Below are 20,048 nucleotides of genomic sequence, written 5' to 3'. Positions count from 1 at the left end.
TAACAGATTTGCAATAGTTCTGTTGGACTACGGTATTCTCAGAAGATATAACAGCTACCTTGTAACATGCCAGTGTTTGGTAAAATGGAAGAAACAAGATTCAGGAACAGCAATGTAGGAATATTCCTGGGGTGGGTCAATCCGGGTGTTGGGTTCAGGTTGGGGGGGGGGGGGGAACATAAACAAGATTCTTTACATGCATTACCTACAATACCTTCCCCTATTGTAGAGTGATCAGTAAGTGTTCCCAGCACAGCATCCATATTCCAGGCCGATGCATTTGAACTTATATCTAGTTAGAATATTCCTTTTGCATGTGCACAGATATCATTTCCCATCCCAGGAAAACTGTAATTCAGCACAATAAAAAAATGTAATGGCTCCAATAAATTTAGACATTCAGTTGCCACTAAAATCTGAATGTCACTCACCTATGGCATAATCAGAATGGCACCGTTGTAGAGGACACTTGGCTAAACTGAGGTACAGTGGTATTCATAAGCAGCAATCATGGAGCAGTCTTTATATTTTTGCAGTATTTTCATGCAGCAGGGTGTTGATCTATATAAGCACATGCACACAAATATGAACAATTCTGCATATTCAGAACTAACTGTGATCTGGCTATTACAAATCTATAGATTAGTTTATTATAGTCCTATTAGTCTAGTTTATAGTTTATTTGTCTAGTAGTTTGCAGTGTGGGGCTCTCAAGGTATGGACCAAGCGAAATCGAAAATATCTCTAACACAAAAGCAATCCATTAACACTTTGGCACCCTCACACATTTCCATACAGGTGTGTTGTTTTGTTGCACTTCTCACAATACTGTACATTGCTTTAGGGAAGTCTATTATTTACATTTTAGTAGCTGTATTTGTCCCCATCACTGGGGCCACTTGGCCATGATGCCCAATGTTTCCATTTACTGTGTAGTCCTAGAGATCCCTGTAGTAGGCAGTTGTATAATTATTTTTTTTTCTTCACATACATATTTTTGTTTTTGCTTATCATCCCTTTATTTCTTTTTTCATGAATCTTTTTAAATATATATTACAAAGGGAAATATAATATTGGGCTGCAGGAATTGTAAATATGGAAGTGTTGATCTGTAATGTCTCCAGTCTCAAAGTATACCTCCAAATCCTCGCATAGTATGATCACAGTCTCTTAACATTTCCTGTTGCAGATCTGTAGCTATATTATGTACGGCTACACTTGAGCGCCCTATATATTAAAAATGACCAAGCCCAACCTCCTAAGTTTTAACCTTCTCTTTAAAGGTTAAACACCAGTGTTAAATGAACCCCCTAAAATAAATCATTTTCTGTCGGAAATATATCCAATCCTATACTGGGAACAGTCTTATTCTTTATGTCCTTAGTCCTACAAAAAAATTCACCTGCATCCATAACACAAAGCCAAAAATATTGATTTATTGATCAGCAGTCATGGTTATGGTATGTACAACCTTCACCTATAGTATTTTTAACACCCGTCTGATATAGGTAAACAAATCTGTTTTTTTTTAATGTAAGAATAAGATCTTGGCCATGGATCAATAACATGACCCCTACAAAGTTGTATTTTGTCTGGCAGCGGACAATAGGGTAACCTCCATGCATCTGGGATTTACATAAGTGATCTTCTAATATTTACCTGCAGACACTGGTAGTGTTGATCGAATATCCGATTGAATAAAGAGATATTGTTCGGGTGATCGAATGCGGAATTCAAACACCATTTAAGTCAATGGTGGGAGAATTCGGGTTATTTTTAGGGACTATTAAGGGTTGCAAGAGCAATCAGATTGCTCTTGCAGCCCTTTACTAGTTGTATGTGTTCTTGGATAGAGTTTCTCTATTCAAAAACACAGGGCACTAGATGTGATGAATAGGGAAACTTGTCCCCATTCAACCTCTAGTGCCCGGGGATCACCTGCAGGCACAGCTCTGACCACATGATGAACTCTGCAGTTCCACAGTTCCGCTACAATCCCCGGGACACTACAGGTTAATTAACCTGTAGTGGCCCTGGGGATCGCACACTATTGTCAATTATTGCAGACTCGGCTGCAATCATTGAGAAGATGTCCTGCAAGTAATTCATTGAGTGCCATTTTTTTTTTTTTTACAGGTTATCCTACAATGACATGATATCTCTGTAACACACCAATATGATACAATTTTTACAATTGTCACAGTGGATAAAAGAAAAATGTATCAAATGTATCATAATATTACTGTGCTGGAAAGTGTGTTACAGAGTAAGAGATATCATGTCATTGTAGGATAACCTGTAAAATAAAAAAAAATAGTTAAACACAAACACTCAAATTAATTTAACATTTCAATTCATTTCAATTAATTTTTATTATTTTAACACATTTTTTTTATCCAAATTTTTGCCATCGAATCTCCTTTTTTTTTTGGGTCAGGTCTATCCGAATTCGACTAGCCATATTTGGGTTGAATATAAGGACAACCCGAATTCGAACACCAACTCTAGACACTGGCCCTGTCATCGAAATGGTCATCGAAACCCTTCCATTACCTATGAGTGCAGGATGAAAGTTCAGACATGTTAGACATGAAGAGTTACCCCACCAGCTGGTAAAGCCAGCAATACGTTGATGGTCATAGAGCAGGTATGGGCTATATACAGCCCATTGGGCTTTTTAATCCAGACCTTTTTAACATTTAATTTATATCAGTTTGTACAAAGACTCTCCATCCATCTGATACTGGCTCAGGCTGACTGCCAAATTTTAAAACTCATTGTTGCACCTGAGCCAAAAAGTGTGCCCACCCCTGCCCTAGAGCCTACACTTGTAAAACAGGTTAGCAATGTTTTTTTTTTTTTTTAAGGATCTGTCTGTTTTTTTTATTTATGGTATTATTCTTGTTTTAAGAACATCATATTGATTATTAATTGATTTGGTATAGATATAGAAGTTATTGATGGTAAAACAATGTAATAATTTGGGGGTTTGAACTATAATACATCACATACACAGTTACAGTTCAGTTGCATCACATATGTACACCTGGCTTTCAGAATTTTTTTTTTCCTTTTCTCTAAAGCAGTAGAATTATACGTGTCATTGGAGATAATACACATGGTTGCTCCAATGCTGAATAATTTGCATTAGGGAAGTGAAACAAACAGGTGTACATGTGCTGGTCCGATGGTCTCAGTGTTCCACCCTGACATCATACACTGAAACTCTTTATTTTTTCACTGTCAAAGTCTTTTACTAAAATAAGATATTAAAAATTAAAACATGAATAGATACAACTAAAACTAAACTTTTAAGAATATAATAAACCTTGTAAATTTTAGGATACACTTATAAAACTTCTTTTTTATTGAATGAGAACTTACAATGGAAAATGTACAGAATTTTTTTGTCTTACAAAGTTCAACTGCTTGACATTCTGCGGAATAACTTTTAAGAAACCAAATTATTAATATTTTGTACAATATCCACGATTTAGACTTCAAGTGGTGATTTTTTCATATTTTTAGAATATAATCTTAATAAACAGTTCCAATTATTTTAAGTGACTGTTGCAAACAAAAGCTGTTAACTGAAAGAAAAGTATATTTTTCCTCTTTACAATGCTTACTCAAACAGGATTTACAGATAAGGACACCAAATAAGTCACTCATTATACCCATTTCCAAGCCCCGGATAATCTCTTCTTGGAGGATATTAAAAGATGTATGATCCAATGGGCAATTGTTTATTTTCTAGATTTGCCTTAAGCTTTTTTTCCAGCTGGTAATGGTCAGATCAAGTCTAGAGTAACACTTTCATGCAGGGATTCATGGGCTCAAGCCCCCTATACTGTATCCTCTGCCATATTCATGTCATTTACACATCAGTCATTCTAAATAGAGTCACTCACTCAAGCAGCCATCAAGATTTTAGAAGAGAAGAAGCTATACCACTCACGTAGATACAATGGGTGTACTACCAACCCAGTAATGCTCTAAGCCGAACACACTGATCATGGAGAAAATACCTAATATTAACTGACCATATAGGGCATGAACATTTGGAAGAATACCAAATATAAAATGGGGAGACGGTCAATTGTGCATTGGTTAAATGAGTCATGACCAAAGAAGAGAAGGTTGAATGTGCATTGGTCAAAAAGATTATGACCAAAGGTAAGAAGGCTAATTGGCTTTGGTAAAAACAAGTCCTAACCATAGAGGAAGGATTAAATGTAAACTGGTCACACTGGTCATGGCCATAGGGAAGAAGGTTAAATGTAAATTGGTGACACGGGTCATGGCCATAGGTGAAGGTTGAATTTTAAATTGGTGACACAGGTGATGATCATAGGACAGAATGTGAAATAAAAAAGGGTAATACTTTGCAACACTTTTTTAAAACTCAAAAATTTCCATCATAAATAATGGCAACATTGTCACAATGGCTTTTTTGGCAAGTATTGACAGCTTTAAGTACTAGGGCCCTTGGTTTAGATTTCTAAGAATAATAACTGCATAGGATTTGTTCTTCCTATCTGCATGATTTTTTTTTCCAAAACACAGACCCACCCTTATTAATAATCTGAATCTTTTTAAAGACATTAAAAATTCTTGAATGGATGTAAAGAAGTCAGTGTCCTCTGCAAGATACTCTCATGATATAATACATTAATAAATAAAATCCACAAAACTGAAACCAGGGACCTGATTGGGTTATCTGTCTTTTATGTTCCAGTTGTATGGAAAGAAGTAAATAAAATATCGGCATTGCAGAAAGTACTGCTTACCACTACAGAACTCTTTAGAAAGCACTACCATGACCTCCATAGCCAGCTGTGATGATCCTAATAGTCAAGTGGAACAAACCCTTCAAAGCATAATAAAGCATCTGCCCTTATAAAATGATTTAAAAAACACATATTTAAAGGGATTTAAGCATTTATTTATGTATATAAATTTGAATTCAAAAACGTTTTAAATTGCATTGATAAAAAAAAAAAAAGCAAACGTTCTCTAGTGGTTTCAATATTGGTAACAGACATTTCAGACAATTTCCAAAGGTTTACAGGGGTCTCAAAGTTCAAACAACACTTCCACAGGATGCTTCTGGTTTTCTCTCGCAACAACGATTTGGAGAGTGTACATAAGCCTTTCTCACCCAGGGTTTCATGGAAACATGGGCTCCTCCAGATGTTGCTGGGGTTTTGTCGAGTATTGGCAGAGTGGTCATCGACACAACATAGTTCAGATGGTACAGCCAACAGTCTATGACTATCAGTGTTAGGGGGGTACTACAATGAGCACCAATGTCAAGGTCATGTCTTTTATTGACCACTAAAATTTGAAGTCCTTCAATCTAGAGATGGACTCCTCTTGCTAACTACAAATAAAGTCGATGAGGGGTCTTTTTCTTATGGTCTGCATTTCTTTTCTGACCATGCAACATTTAAATATACTCATACTAAAAATAATTTGAGATATTGTGTACATATGGCTCCCTAAAATCTAAAAAAAAAAAGCTCCCCTATGGCAAAAGGTTGAGAAAAACTAGAACATACTGTCCTATCCCCTCATTTTGCCATAGCACTACTCGCAGGTAAAACATTACCAAATATTGCAGCAGTGTATATCATAAACTGATAGAAGTCAGAGGAGAATTATATTTGAAATGTGAACAAATTGGAACCGCTTTGTTGAAGAAACAAGCTTGAATAGAAGGAATAGTTGGAGCTCACCCCAAAACATACAGGATTATGATACTGAAGCATGGCAAAAGGTTGTGTTATGGACTAGAGAACCATTGTATATCTATAGCTAAGCTGAAGAACCAAAGTTTAACAGCAGGAGTTTTCACACGAATCAGCAGATCAGCTATTGATTGCATGGAAGATGTGGAACAATGAGAACTCAGAACAAACATAAAACACTCTTAGATCAGAATTAAACCCTCTTTAAATGTAACCTACCATAATAGAAGTATGTAGGGTGCCACAAATCAGGAAAATTGACAAGCAAATAACATATTCTGGCATACTGGTTTTTGGGAAATGGTTCAAACAGTATTAATGTCAGGAGACCAGCTTGACAGCCATGCAACATTTCAAAAAAAAGACAGCTACCGCAGTTTATAAACTTCTTGCATTGCAGGTTTTCATTATTTTAACAAAGAATTAAATTACCAAAAGTCCAAATGACTTAGGGAGCAGAATAGCCCTCCATAATAAAACACAAAAATAGAAGCTGCTTGGATATAATAAACATGAATTACCTCTTGTGTAATTAATATATTTTCAGTACCACAATTAAAGAGCAGCAACATAAGAAAAATTGCCTTTAATAAATGATTTATGTGTATCTCAATCTATACAATCACCAGACCTATATGGTATAAATTACCAATGACAAAAAAATACTTCTAGGAAGATCACTGAACAACCATAAGTAGAAAAGTACATGGGTTTCCCTTGTTTTTATTTTTTAGGGTCAAGGTTACTAAAAACAAAATTCTTCCGTGCACAGGGGAAAGAAACCGTGATATTCTTGACAGTATATGTAACATTTAAGACAACATACCACTCTTAGCTATGTTAGACCCTGAGCTTCTACAGTCTCCAGCAGACAATATCTACTGACCATATTGGAGAAAATTACTTTGAAAGAACAAATAAAGTGATATACGTAATGTATTATTGGTTTTCTAATGTTTTACTAGAAGGTAAAAATTGAGGATGTACTTTCCTAGGACAAAGACAAATGCTGCCAGTACATTTCAAGAGCACTATACCAGCCTGTGGCCAATCGCTGTTTGCATAGGATGGCTGAAAATACAGAATTCAGTTATATTCAGATTTACAACAAGTGCATTTAAATTTATAGAAAAATGGGAGTTTTCTACATTTTGTTCCAAAAACTATGTTGTCTATAACAAAATCAATGATGTCCCTTAAAGCAGGATTCAACTTAAAAAGTTAAAAGTTGACAACAGGCAAGCTGTTTATAGCAGAAAAGACAGCAAAGGTTATATCTTCTTTGTACAGTACCAGCCTGTAGACAAAAGTCTTTAGAATGTACAGTGAACAAGTATACATTCTTGAATTACTTCTGTACTGGAATAAGAGAACTTCTTTGAACTTGCATGGGAGGTATGTCAAAAAAGGGTCAGCCAAAAATATCAGTGAAGCCAAGTGAGCAAAGTTTAGTTTGACATTAAAACATTTGTAAATTTAACAACATAATGTTAATCTACTGCAACTTATTGGTCCATATATGCCCCTGGCTGAATAGTTTTAGAAAGATTTTCTCTTTTTTCTTATCATATGGTGACTACAGTTACTAGACCATGATGTCAATGAAGGGATCAATAATAGTTTGGACTTTATATTTTCCACCATCTTATGTTCATTATACTGGGGCCCATTTGGATCAGGTGATAACCTTAACATGGTTTTGCTTCCAGGTATTTCCGGCCAGATTAGCATCTATTTCTGTACTTGTCGAATTTGTCCTTCACCTTATGAAGAACACTAAAGCAGACACAACTGGTAATCTGCAATGTGTAGCATCTTTGTTTTGCCATCCCTAAAATTGTAAGACTCAATGTTTAATATATCATAAAAACATCAGGGTCTGGGAGGTCTACAAAACCCAAAACCAGGACATCAATCACGACCTGAATGGTTGATTCTGATGGGTTTATGGAAAGATCTGGTCCCCAAGAGTTCCAATTAAAAGAAAACATTTCTTCTTGAACTGATAATCACATAGCAGTAATATTTAATAATATGCTCAAACTCACAAAACAGTTGCCTTTATCTTGGGCGCAGGTGCATGGTGAATCTTTGGTAATGAACAAGCAAACAAACATGGCACTAAAGTCAAATATAAAAATAAGCAGAATATAAGAATAAACAAAATATATCATCTGTGCAGTGGCATTCACCTTTATACAGTGGAAACTTAGTTATTTGGACGGCAACCAAAATAGCAAACAGGAAGAACAGCTATTTATGAACTAGAAAAACAACATGTGATAATTCGCTGTGAGCTGCACAGTGTACGGTCATCTCTGGCAGGTTATCTTATTTATTTGGCATTATTGAAAATTACTATATAATGTTTTTAATTGTTCCGTTGTTCACAGGAGGGTCAATTCCTGTAAATACACATTTCATGAAACTACAGTCCATTTTACTCTCCTATAATTACCTTTTGAACATGAAGATGGAAATATGATTGGATGGGTATGGGCACCAAGAAATATTCATTCTTTATAAACATGCCTCTGTTAGGCACATTCCATGACAGTTTATCGTGCCATTTAATAATAAATACATTTCCTATTTATACTGGACATGGTCAACCCTATTTAAATCCACAAAGGAAAAATTGCAAGTGTTGTCCAAAACAGTAAAAGCAATGGGAGAGCAAAATAATGGAGCATCATTGGTTGTAATCTGGGCAATGCAGAGCCCATCCTGGAGATGTTTAATAAGGGAGGCCTGCTGTATCTACTGTAACATGCTATTAATACTAACATGCATTAGTATATATTATGTCACCATAGGACCTTCCAATTCTGGGCTAATTTAATAACATAGGACAGTGAACAAAGTATTTTGGATGCCAAACTTCAGCTTTCAAAAGCAAAATGCTTCCAATGCTGAAAGCAGAAAGAGCTATTAGGCTGTATGGGTTAGAGAAGAGTGACCGCATTTATATAGTATGTTAGAAAGCTTTAAAGTATTTTAGCTGTTTCAGACACCCAAAGAAAATGTTTATAGTATCCATTGATGCCCCCCCACCTCAAAAAATGTTGGATATTGAAAAGCAGTATTGCAATTATAGGTGGTCTAGTAGACCATGACTCTGCTTGGAAAGCCCTCCCTCCCTACCATTGTTCCTAACTATTCACATTCATTTCAATGCACTGCATTCTTTTAGTCCTGTAATATTTATATGATATTTAAAGGTCATATGGAGAGGTAGAGTAGCAGCACCATGAAAGGTGTGCAGGTCTTGTGACTTCAAATGCTTATATCCCAACATGGAACGCTTGAGTAATAAAAGATTACCTTTTGATAGTTTAATTAACCAGCATGAATCAAAAAGTGTACACTTCCATGTTATTAAATCAGCCCAATTGTGTTGTCCAGACTAAATGAAATGGCACAGCTAATAAACCTTGGTGAGTAGCCACCGAGATCCCTTCTATATTGATTACAAATATATCATGGACACGTACCAGAAAAAAGGCAACAATGAACTATAAAAAATACAATTTCATAACAAAAGTGAACACAGCACTGTAAGAAAAACAAAGAAAAAATAAATCTGGTTGGCTCGGGCAGGATAGAGGAGAAATGAGGCACAACTGCTCTGGAACTAATGCACAGGCTTGTCACGGATTGACACTGAACCATCCTCCATGCCAAAGTAGACCCGTTCGGCCATGTTGATGAAGAGCCCAGTGTCCACCACACCTGGAATCAAAGAGAAAAATTATAAATGCATAATAAAAAAAATAATTACAATGAAACAAGTCACCAATAACAGAACACTTGTACATGTATCAGTTTTACGAATAGACTAATTATTACATTTTCAGTGACTCGGCAAATAGCGGTGGGGATAGGTCCTGGCTCCTTGCAAGACCTCAAAATAAAAGGCACTAACCATTAACGTTTTTACATTTATTAAGTGCAAAAAAGAAAACATGCGGAGCTCTACCAGAAATCTTGTACGCTAATATTTCTTGGCCTGTGCTGCACATTTATTAATTATCATTGTTCCTGGCTGTTTTTTGGACTACAAAACACTTCTTTCACAATACTATAGAGGTTAGAGGAGGAGGAGGAGGAGGAGGAGGAGGAGGTTTTCCTTAGCCTGTCTTAGCCTAGGGTGACAATACTATACCTCTATAGAGGCAGTGGGTGATGATCATCAACCTAAAGCAGGAATTGTTGTTTACATAAGGATCACCTTCTAAAAATGTATACAATATACTAAATATAGTCATATTGCTCTAATAAGGTGCAACTCTAGCAATTCATAGCCTACACCTTTTCTTCCTTTTACCTATAACAAAAAAACTGCATGCAACACTTAGCTAACCTGTGTGGACCAAACAAATTGAGTTTATAATACATCGGTCAGCATCCATAGTAGTTAGACATCTAGGTTTCGAACAATGACCATTTCCGCTAGCATTCCTGTATTTATAGAGAACACAGTCTACAAAACTTGCCATGCCATTGGCCACATAGCAAACCCGATGTCATATAAAATCTTTTGGGGATAGAGTAATACACAATTGGATCTTCATAATTGGTACAACCAAAACAATTATGCAGACAAGCAGATAGTAATTATTAAAATATTATTATTTACATTTAAGGTTGGATTTATCAGCTCTTATTTTTTTTATAATAATTTTTACACCTTACTGATTAGTCCACAGATAGAAAGCATTTTCTTAGTTATCATTCTATACCGGGATGTTTGTGATGATGTGTTTTGTGCTTTCACAACCATTTCCATGAACGACACATGTAGCAAAGAAGTATGTGAATTAGTAAGAGAAACTGAGGCAGTTTCAGCAGGGTGGGGGAATGGAAAGAGTGGCCATTTTGGTAGCTGCACCTGTTCTTGTGAGAATAAGTCTCTAACCACAACTTATGGAATGCTGATGTGTCCCAATAATGACTACGTGTCCCAATAATGACTACGTGTCCTAATGTAGAATGAACAACGTGTAGTTCAGATATTACGTGGCCCGTGGCAAAATCCCCAGATGGAAATAATTGTTCTGGTGCCGAAAACCAGTGTATTGTAATCTGAAATGGTATGGGTGAAGGACAGCAAAAAGACCATTGCAGCCACATATTCCCAGTTGATCACTAGATATCCCCCAGGTATGAATGACTGAGACTTTTTGATAATAAGCACAAACATTAAAAGCTGAGAATACAATAATCGATTAGGACATTACCAGATAAAATATAATGATCCCCCAATATCAATGGTTTGCACCTTGGTTACCACCTAATGTGGATTGGATTTCTGCAAAATCTGATAAAGAAAACTGATCGGACTTTGGTTGTTGTTCAAGTACAGATTGATGTCAGAAGCAATGTGAACATTTCGTATTATTGTACTGCTGAGTAACTAACAAAAACAATAGCTTACAACCTGTACAGAATACAACATAAGATATAAATATTGGAACACCTGTTTCACTGTCCTTTAGCAATAGACTATTGTTAGATATATTGTTGCTCCCCCCCTTCTATTCCTATCGGTCTCGAATGTCTAAAGCCACCTTTCACCTTGGAGGAACCCTTCAAATAATTGACAGGTCCTGAAAAAAAATTGGGAGCCAGTATGAAGAATGCACAGTGGTGGGGAGAATGCAACCCCAATGGGCAGCTAAATGGATCATTGGTATCATGTAGGTGTCTGTTCGATGTTGCCTCAGAACTACGTAAACACCATCAAATGGAGAGTAATCAGCCACAGTATGAGCAACCTTAGGATTCCATGGATCCCCGGTGCAAAGTGGCATTCCCAATGTTTAGTCCATAGGTAGCTCAAATATTATCTAAAAGGGACCTAGTTTTAATTTCATTTTTTTTCAAATGTAAGGTCTAATCTAAAAAAAAAAAAAAAAGAAAAGAAAAAAAGAGAAAAAAGAAACACCTTGAGAGCTCTGCGGTCAGCTTAGGACAACTGCCCAATCTGGTCCGGGTCCAAGCTTCCTTATTTAAACAAATCACATGATGATAACAAGCTAAAGGCTTGAATCTGTAGCAAGAATCCCCATTATCCACACATCCCCACACCGTTCTCTTATTCCACTATAGCTATTAGGAGAACAGTGCAGCATAATGGCCATCTCATGGCAGGAAGCTGCATTAAGTGGACTTCACCAGCATCATCAACAGCTATTTGTAAAACTTAGCTTTTGCTTATTTCCCCTGCAAAGTGTTGCAGCACATGAAAATGATTGTATAATGCCATTTAGATCTACCAGATACCAATTCAAACAGACTATAAGAGTTGGCTCATTTTATATTACATTTGGTAAATTTAAGACATATTATACAAAAAGTGTACAATAAGATTTTATTGTGTATTGACAGCTTATAGAAAGGGGAAGTTTATACTCTTATACACGGTTTTGGTAAATATAAAAGAGATTGTTCATTTATATTGTGTGCAGAACACAAGAACCAGCATGGGGATTACATAATGAACAAATAGTTCACAACTCTTCAACCTTTCATCTGTTCTAACATTCAGCCATATTTACCAATGTATCTAAATGTTTGACCTTTTGACTCTGAAATAGCAAATTCCTATTAAAATCTGGCAGATATATTGTGTTTCTCTAAAACAGATATATAGTATACAAAGTATATATCAAACCAAAATATATTGTGTTTCTCTAAAACAGAATAAAGTATATATCAAACCAAAAACTTTATTCATACATTGTAAAAACCTGGTGAGTGTTAACTCTTTTTTTACACTTTAATGTAAAGAGAAGACATACAATTCATGGGTTAGGATTGTGTGGATTAAAACAGCTCTTTTTAGATAAACATAGGTCCATTTAGAGAAAATAGAGAGGACATTTGTTTTGTATGGCCAACCCAAAATTTTTAGGGTGCTATTAAGCATGATTAGCCATCCAGAACACTAAACCATATCCTATGCACTGCTAAAGCACTGAAATAAGGTGAACGTGTACTTTATTATTTAGATAGATTTTTTTTGTCTTTACACAAATTAAATATTTATTTATGGTTTATACCTAGTCAGTCTTCTACCTGTCAGTTTTTAGGAAGTCACTAAAAAGTTGGGTCACAATACAGGACCACCACCCACCTACAGCTTCTTCCCACCCAGCCTAAAAAAAGTCTGGGGAACATTACTAGTATATTGTATGGCAGCTTCTGACCAGCTGTTATTCCTTTATATAAAATTACAAAAATATGGGGATGCCAATCTAAATTATATCTAATTGTATTATAACTTACAAATCTGTAAAAGTATTCAACCACTTCCTTCTTTTGCTATTTAGTTAAATTTACTGGGTAGGTTTAATTATATTAGGGTATGCAATTTACTTTTATTTTTTTGTAACATGAAACCAGAAAAAAATAAAAAGCCCCAAATGCTTTCCCCTCTTTGTACTGGAAAAAAATACATATGACTATTCAAATAAACGAGTCTTCTTAGATCATTAGAACGTTTCACAATTACATGCTCCTAATTTTTCAAAACCGACAAATGGCAATACTGAACAGAAAGATGTGGCTGAACATCATTGGACCCTGCAACTATTATAAAATAAATAGAAGGAGGGGTGTGTGTTTATGTAGTTTGCTTTTCTGTATTCATTCCGCAGGGTAAGTGGGCTTCAGTCTAAGACCCCCTTTATAAAACAGTCTGGTTTCAGCATTTAGGGGGACACCTACCTGTTTTTTTAAAGTCTAAAGCTTTAACCCATCCCAAAGCAAGGTAATTGAAAGAGTTTATCAAGGCCACAATGAAATACCTTAAACTTTATACAAACAATGGGGTGCCAATAAGCTAAAATTTGCTCCAAATTACCCTCCGCCAGCTTAACAAAAAATGTTTTCCAACTATGCATTAACCTCAATTTATAGAAACATCGGATGCTTTCGGTCCACTTGAGGTTTAATTTCACAGATGTCCCCAACTCCCGCAGCAAATAAGGTGACAAGACTAAGTTTAAGTTCTTTTAAATTAACTTGAAGGGCTCTATTTATAATACAGGTAATCTGACATTCCCTTATGGGAATCAATTACTGGCATTGAACACATGGACCTGGAAGAAGGAATGTTTGAGGGAATTTCTCATTCCTCGTTTTAAAAAATGGAGCCCTAAATGTTGGCGGCCATATACTTAGGAAACAGAGCATTGTTATTTCATAACAGATAGTGACAGCAGCATCACCAGGTACTATTTTAGTGAAATAAATACACATGTATTACACACTACTGAAAATATAACTGATGTTTATTCAACACATTTGTAAGAGATTAAAGTGATTAGACTAACTCTAATTATTACTAGGCATGTATCCTAGAATTTCTGCATGCTGGAGAGGGCTTGTTAAATGAGCAAGCTTGTTTTTTTATTATTATTATTATACAGTATTTATGTAGCGCCAACATATTACACAGCGCTGTACAAAGTCCATAGTCATGTCACTAGCTGTCCCTAAAAGGGGCTCACAATCTAATGTCCCCACCATCGTCATATGTCATTATCACAGTATAAGGGCAATTTTGAGGGGAAGCCAGTTAAGCTAACGGCATGTTTTTGGAATGTGGGAGGAAATCGGAGTTCCCAGAGCAAACCCACGCAAATATGGGGAGAATCTGCAAACTCCATGCAGATAGTGTCCTGGCTGAGTTTCAAACCTAGGACCCTAGCGCTGCAAAGTCCAGAATGCTAGCCACTGAGCAACTGTATTTAATCATGCTGAACCTAGCTGCCAGTCCAGCATTTATATGTATAGTAGAAGGTGCAGGGACACCATGGAAGCTCTCATCTTGTGCTGCTATGAAAGTGCAAACCTTTAACATTGGACTGATGTAACTTCTAGTCAACAATTCATTACACAAGTATGAATTGTAAGATCCAGCACAGGCATAGGCAAACTACGGCCCACGGGCTGCATACGGCTCAATAGGTTGTTTCTCTGGCCCTTTTGGTGATCCGCGGCTTTGGCGGAACATGTCCCCCATTTATATCCCGGTTCGTGGAGGTGAGCAGGCTGCCTGCACACAACCCGCCCACTCTCCCATCAAAGGCTCAGATCTGCGATGGGAGATTGGGCGGGGTTCTGCTATCATGACGTCATGTACAGGGTCGTCATGATGGCATAACCCCGCCCACTCTCCCATCGATCCAGCCCTTCTTTCAAATTTTGTATTGTGGCCCCTGACTGAAACAGTTTGCCCACCCCTGATTTAGCACATATCTAGGTGGCTCATTTTATGAAATCTGGGAAGGCTTTTTAAGAGAAACATGTCATGCGGCAAAAGTATTTTTAGGAGGGCTGCACAAATGTGAAAACATCGACTTATAAATGAGCTGTAATTACCAGCAGTCTCTTTCAACATGTCTCCAAATACGACTGAGTCTAGGAAAGTCCCCAGAAACTCCTCTAGCATGTTTGTTGGCCTCTTGCGATCTTCCGTTGCAAGATTTCAGCATCTAAATGTGAAGTATTTTAATAAATGTCAGGGGCCGCACTTGGGGCCCATCACTGACTAAGATTGTTCTGCTCTCAGACACCCCTCACCCAGATCCTATCTATCTGCTTTAGCTTCTAGGTGCCCATCAGCCTGCCAGGAGTACAGAACAGGTAAAGACATATACAATTAAATATACTTTTTTTTACTGGCTTCCACCCATGGTACCCAGACAAGGTTACGGTTTTCTTCCTCCCAGAAATGGTCCAAATAACAATGTTTAGTCCAAATCTCCCTCAAAAGAGGATTCCAAACTATACTGCAGAATCCCCTTGTGAGATTTGCAGCACTTTGTATTCTGCAGGATATCAGGAGCAGATTTCATCTGTCGTAAAGAAGAGGCCAGAGAAAAGGTGATTATTCCCACCTACAGGTGATCACCTTTCCTGCTACCTTGTTACACCAATGAGTTTACTGGCAACTTGCAAGAATCAATATTAAGAAGTCTCTGTGGCCTCTGGCTGCCTCGTTCACTGCACATTTGTTTAAGTACTTGATGAGACTACTAGGAGATTTTTTTCTCCACCGATAACATTTATGGCTATTTTGGATTTTACCCATTAAGAGGAATTTTCTTGGTTTCTTAAGAAAACTTCTTTAACCAGCAGTATACTGTACTTCCCTATCATTCCGGTTCCTATTGTTGGAGTCCACTCAACCAATATGCTCATCAACCTGAATGTTCTTCACCTAACACCCTTGAAGAAGCCAATACGTGAAACGCGTTGGGTTAGAAAGACATTTAGCTCTTTCTCTTAGTTGTTGATACTAAAGGAAATTTGATGTATAGTTATTGGACAGATACCCCAAACCCACAAATGGGACTGGACCATCTATGATTACTTACGCTCTGTGTAAATATTAATTGCAACTATTTTGTAACAGTTACCTGTAATATCTATGTGTATATAATTCATACAATTTGAGTTGCTAATTGAAAAAATAAAACATATTCCTTGTTCTTCTTTATTATTTATCATGAAGCTGCTATGTGCAGTCATCCATATTTCATCTTAGCACATACTGGCCCATCATCCTAAATCTTACTTTATTACCTGACAAATAATTGATCTTAGGAAATATGCAGGGAGAGAGTTTAAAAGCTCAGTGACTTTATTCTTGGTCTTAGTGGCAAAACTAGAAACAGGATCATAATCGAACAAGTGAAAAAGCTTGGATCAGCAAGAATGACCCAGATGGTAGGGAAGCCGTGATTAGCACTCAATAGGTACTAGCATTAGGATCAGAATGACAGCCAATCCAGTATTAAGGCCAGGATTATGGATGACAGCCCAGTAGGAAATAAATTCAGAATCAGATTACAGACTAGTAGCCTTTAGCTTTCATAAAACCTCCTAGCTGAGCCACAAATTAGCAATAGGTTAATCACTGAACCTACTAACAACTAATTAAAGCAAAAGTAAACCCAAAACCAACTTAAAAAAACAAAAAAACAAACAAAAAACCCCCCAAAAAAAAAAAAAAAACATCTTAACAATCACACTTACCTGCAATAGCGCAGATCAGTCTATCCGTCAGCAGGTTCCTTCTATCGGGTCCCGCGTCGTCCTAGTATCTGTCTTCGGGCCAGGGCAGAGGGCGTGCCAGGCTCCGCCATCTTTTACTCTCATCTTCTTAATTCCTACGTCACCCCAACTTCTTAATTCCTACGTCACCCCAACTTGCACTGCGCAGGCTCAAGAACGGGTGACGTAGATTGGGAAAAATCTTGCTCATCTCACTGCGCATGCATGAGATTGGCATTTTTTTCCCGTTGATAAAAGGGCCCCTTCTACGGATGTCCAGGATGCGCGGGCATGCGCAGAAGGAGCATCCAAGAGCCTACCAGGATGCATGACGTAGGTATCCCGGAAGGTTCTGGGCTCCCCTTCATTCTTGATCACCTAGGCGATCGAGAATTAGGGGGGCAGTGCTGCAGGCTTTTTTTTTCTTTTTATAAAAAAGGATGTTGCACTTAAAAAAAAAAAAAACACTAAAAAAAACAGAACTTTTAAATTAAATAAAAGGGTTGTCTACCCTTTAATAAAGTGAAAATTCGGAGTTAAGGTACGCTTTAACTACTGAAAGCAAAAGAACTATACTATATGTATTAGTGCTAATGTTTAAAAACAACATATTGTTGTTGATGAACTGAAAAAGGGGAAAAACATGTATGCAGCCATTGGAAAAGTCTGCTAGTTGTCGGACCATCAATGCCGATTTAACGCCTTCCACACACATTATATATATTTAAGCTGGATGAATGTTGTTTTTTTTTAGCAATTTAGTAATGGCAGTCTTCATCAATTCTCTGGATACCCGTGTCCCTAAAGATGCTATCAGCTCCAGACAATGATGAAATCTGCCACGCTGTACAGTGTTAATATTGGAAGTATGATACTGCCACCTACAGGATATTGCAAGGTTTACACCTTACCTGGGATCATTTTAATGGCTGTATTAATTGTATTCCAATCATGAACTCGGTCAAACTTCCAGTCTAGCAAAAAATTTCCATTATCCGTAACCACAGGGCCCTGGATAGAAGAGAAAATAAAAAAAATCACCATAGATGTAAAAGCAACACCAGCAACTATTTATATATTTATTATAATTTTGATATAATATACAGAACTTTAACATAACACAGAAGCATTTACATCAGCCCCTGTAAAATGACCGGGACATTTCCAATTTGCCTGTGCCTCCCCCTTGTATAGTAAAACTCTATAGTACCATAGAGTGCAAAAGCCATAGAATACAAGTTCCAGCACCTGCAAATTTAGCTGTTGAATCCAATCCTGCAGTTTGTAAGGAGTAATGTCACATCAGGATCAAACTTCAGAGCTGAATCTTTCAGGAAATGGAACACATAGATAACTTTCCTGTGCTACCCAACAAAGTAAAGTAGATAGGTGGCTCAGCTATACAGATTGATAGGAAAGGCTGCTGGATTAATGGTGGACTGATATGGCACCACACCACTAGGTGGCACCCTAAACAACTTGCCCAGGTCATTTATGTGTAGAAATGACCTTGCCAATGGAGCGTACTAATGTTGCTGCTACAGTTATTCTAATTCAGTTATTCCAATATTGTATCTGCACCATGGTAGAAATATGAACCACATGTGCCTTAAATTGTTATATGCCAAGGTTTTGTTGCATCCACACTTTAAATACAAGTATAGAGCAGAAGATTATTTTCCTGTAGGGGAGGAGCAGGGTCCCCATTTGTAACCAAGTCTGGATGATGGAATAGGTGCCTGTTCACATGAAGATGTCCCGGGTCTGTTACAATGTTACTCCACTGGTAGCATTGGGTTTTAGGATTACAGTATGTGTGGTCATTGTAGGGCTGAAGTGTTTAATGCAGTCAGGTAGCGGCCACATAAAGTGGTATTTATCACCATTGATTACTTTTTTTTATATCCACCCCGTCATTCATAGTCTCTGATCACTACATGATAAATACTTTATCTCCATTGTAATCTATATCATCTGATGTGTGGTCACTTAGGCTAGGTACACACATGCAATAATTGTGGTTAGAAAATAATTAACAGCCAATCAATGATTATTCTGAATATAATCCACCAATAATGAACACACACTAGATTTGATCGTTTGGACAGTTCCCGGAAGTGACACGTACAGGAGAAAGAGTACCGCAGGACCATCCACTATCTCTGAACGACCATACAGACAGATAGCAAACGTTTGTCGCCCAATCAGATCCGACGGTCGTTCGTGTCCAGTGAAATTCCTCATTCATTGGCGTGATTGTGCATTTTTTGTTAACGATTATCAGACGATCGATTGTTAGTCATTCGTTTCCAATGACTAATATTGTACGTGTGTACGTAGCCTTAATGGGAAAGTTGGCTGAACGCTTTCCTTACTAATCAGTGTACATGCTGCCAACACTGGGAAGGGGGGCATTATTAGGGCATTACTCTACACCAGCCTTTCTTGACCTTTTCACAGTAAATTAATTTTGAAATAACTTTCAGGTCTTCAGGAAAGCCCTATAATTACTAAATCCATTCTGGCCACTTGGAGATTGTCACCCTTACAGATACCAAACAAGCTCACTGGTCTTATATAAAGCAGAACTACCATGTGAAAAAAAAAATACAGCGTAACATTATAGATGGAAAGCCATCAGTTCCTCCGCGATCCTAGTCTAGTCGATCCCATGCCATCCAGCCTTCTTCGTCCCAGTGCAACCATCGTGTGAAAAAAAAAGCAAATCTCAATGCGCATTTGTGGGATAGGCACTTTTTTTATTTTTATTTTCGTAAATGAAAGCTCCTTGCCTGGGATGCACAGAAGGAGCAGCCGTAAGTTTCCCTGAGGGTGCCGGCTTCCCATTCAGTCTTTACTTTCGTAGCAGTAAAGAGAGAAGGGAAGGGGTTTCCCCTTCAATTTAAAACAAGACATTTAATACTTTATATAAAAGGGTTACCCACCCTTTTATATCAAGTGAAAAAAAGTGGTGAGCGGTTCGCTTTAAAACTAACCCGAAAGACACAAATTGTTCACTTCTGAAGAAAACAACCTCTGGCGGAACCCTGGTTGAGAAACAGAGTTTATACTCTACATCAGGGGGTATGAAACTCTTGCCCGGGGCCAAATCGGCCCCCAAAGGAATCCTAAATATGAACTGCAGCTGGCCTGCCGCTACATTGAAATAGCGCCACTACTACAATTCCCGGCATCACTCGCGTCTATAGACCAGCGGGCTTCCTGCCTATG

At 37.4% G+C, this 20,048-nt stretch overlaps 1 protein-coding gene across 1 annotated transcript in view; it reads right to left on the bottom strand.

The window, feature by feature from the left end:
- Nucleotides 1-4,923: 4,923 nt before the first annotated feature.
- The window catches only part of RPIA (ribose 5-phosphate isomerase A), a 29,474-nt gene continuing 14,349 nt past the window's right edge, over nt 4,924-20,048 (bottom strand). The window contains exons 8-9 of the mRNA XM_072406900.1: nt 17,729-17,828; nt 4,924-9,482 (exon numbers count right to left, since the gene is read on the bottom strand). Of these exons, the coding sequence (XP_072263001.1) occupies nt 9,385-9,482; nt 17,729-17,828 (198 nt within the window). The 3' untranslated portion in view covers nt 4,924-9,384. The remainder of the gene's footprint in view (nt 9,483-17,728; nt 17,829-20,048) is intronic.

This window comes from Pyxicephalus adspersus, chromosome 3, assembly GCF_032062135.1.
Source record: "Pyxicephalus adspersus chromosome 3, UCB_Pads_2.0, whole genome shotgun sequence".
Taxonomy (NCBI): Eukaryota; Metazoa; Chordata; class Amphibia; order Anura; family Pyxicephalidae; genus Pyxicephalus; species Pyxicephalus adspersus.
Note: the sequence above shows the minus strand (reverse complement) of the source record. Positions and strands in the feature narration are given on the sequence as shown.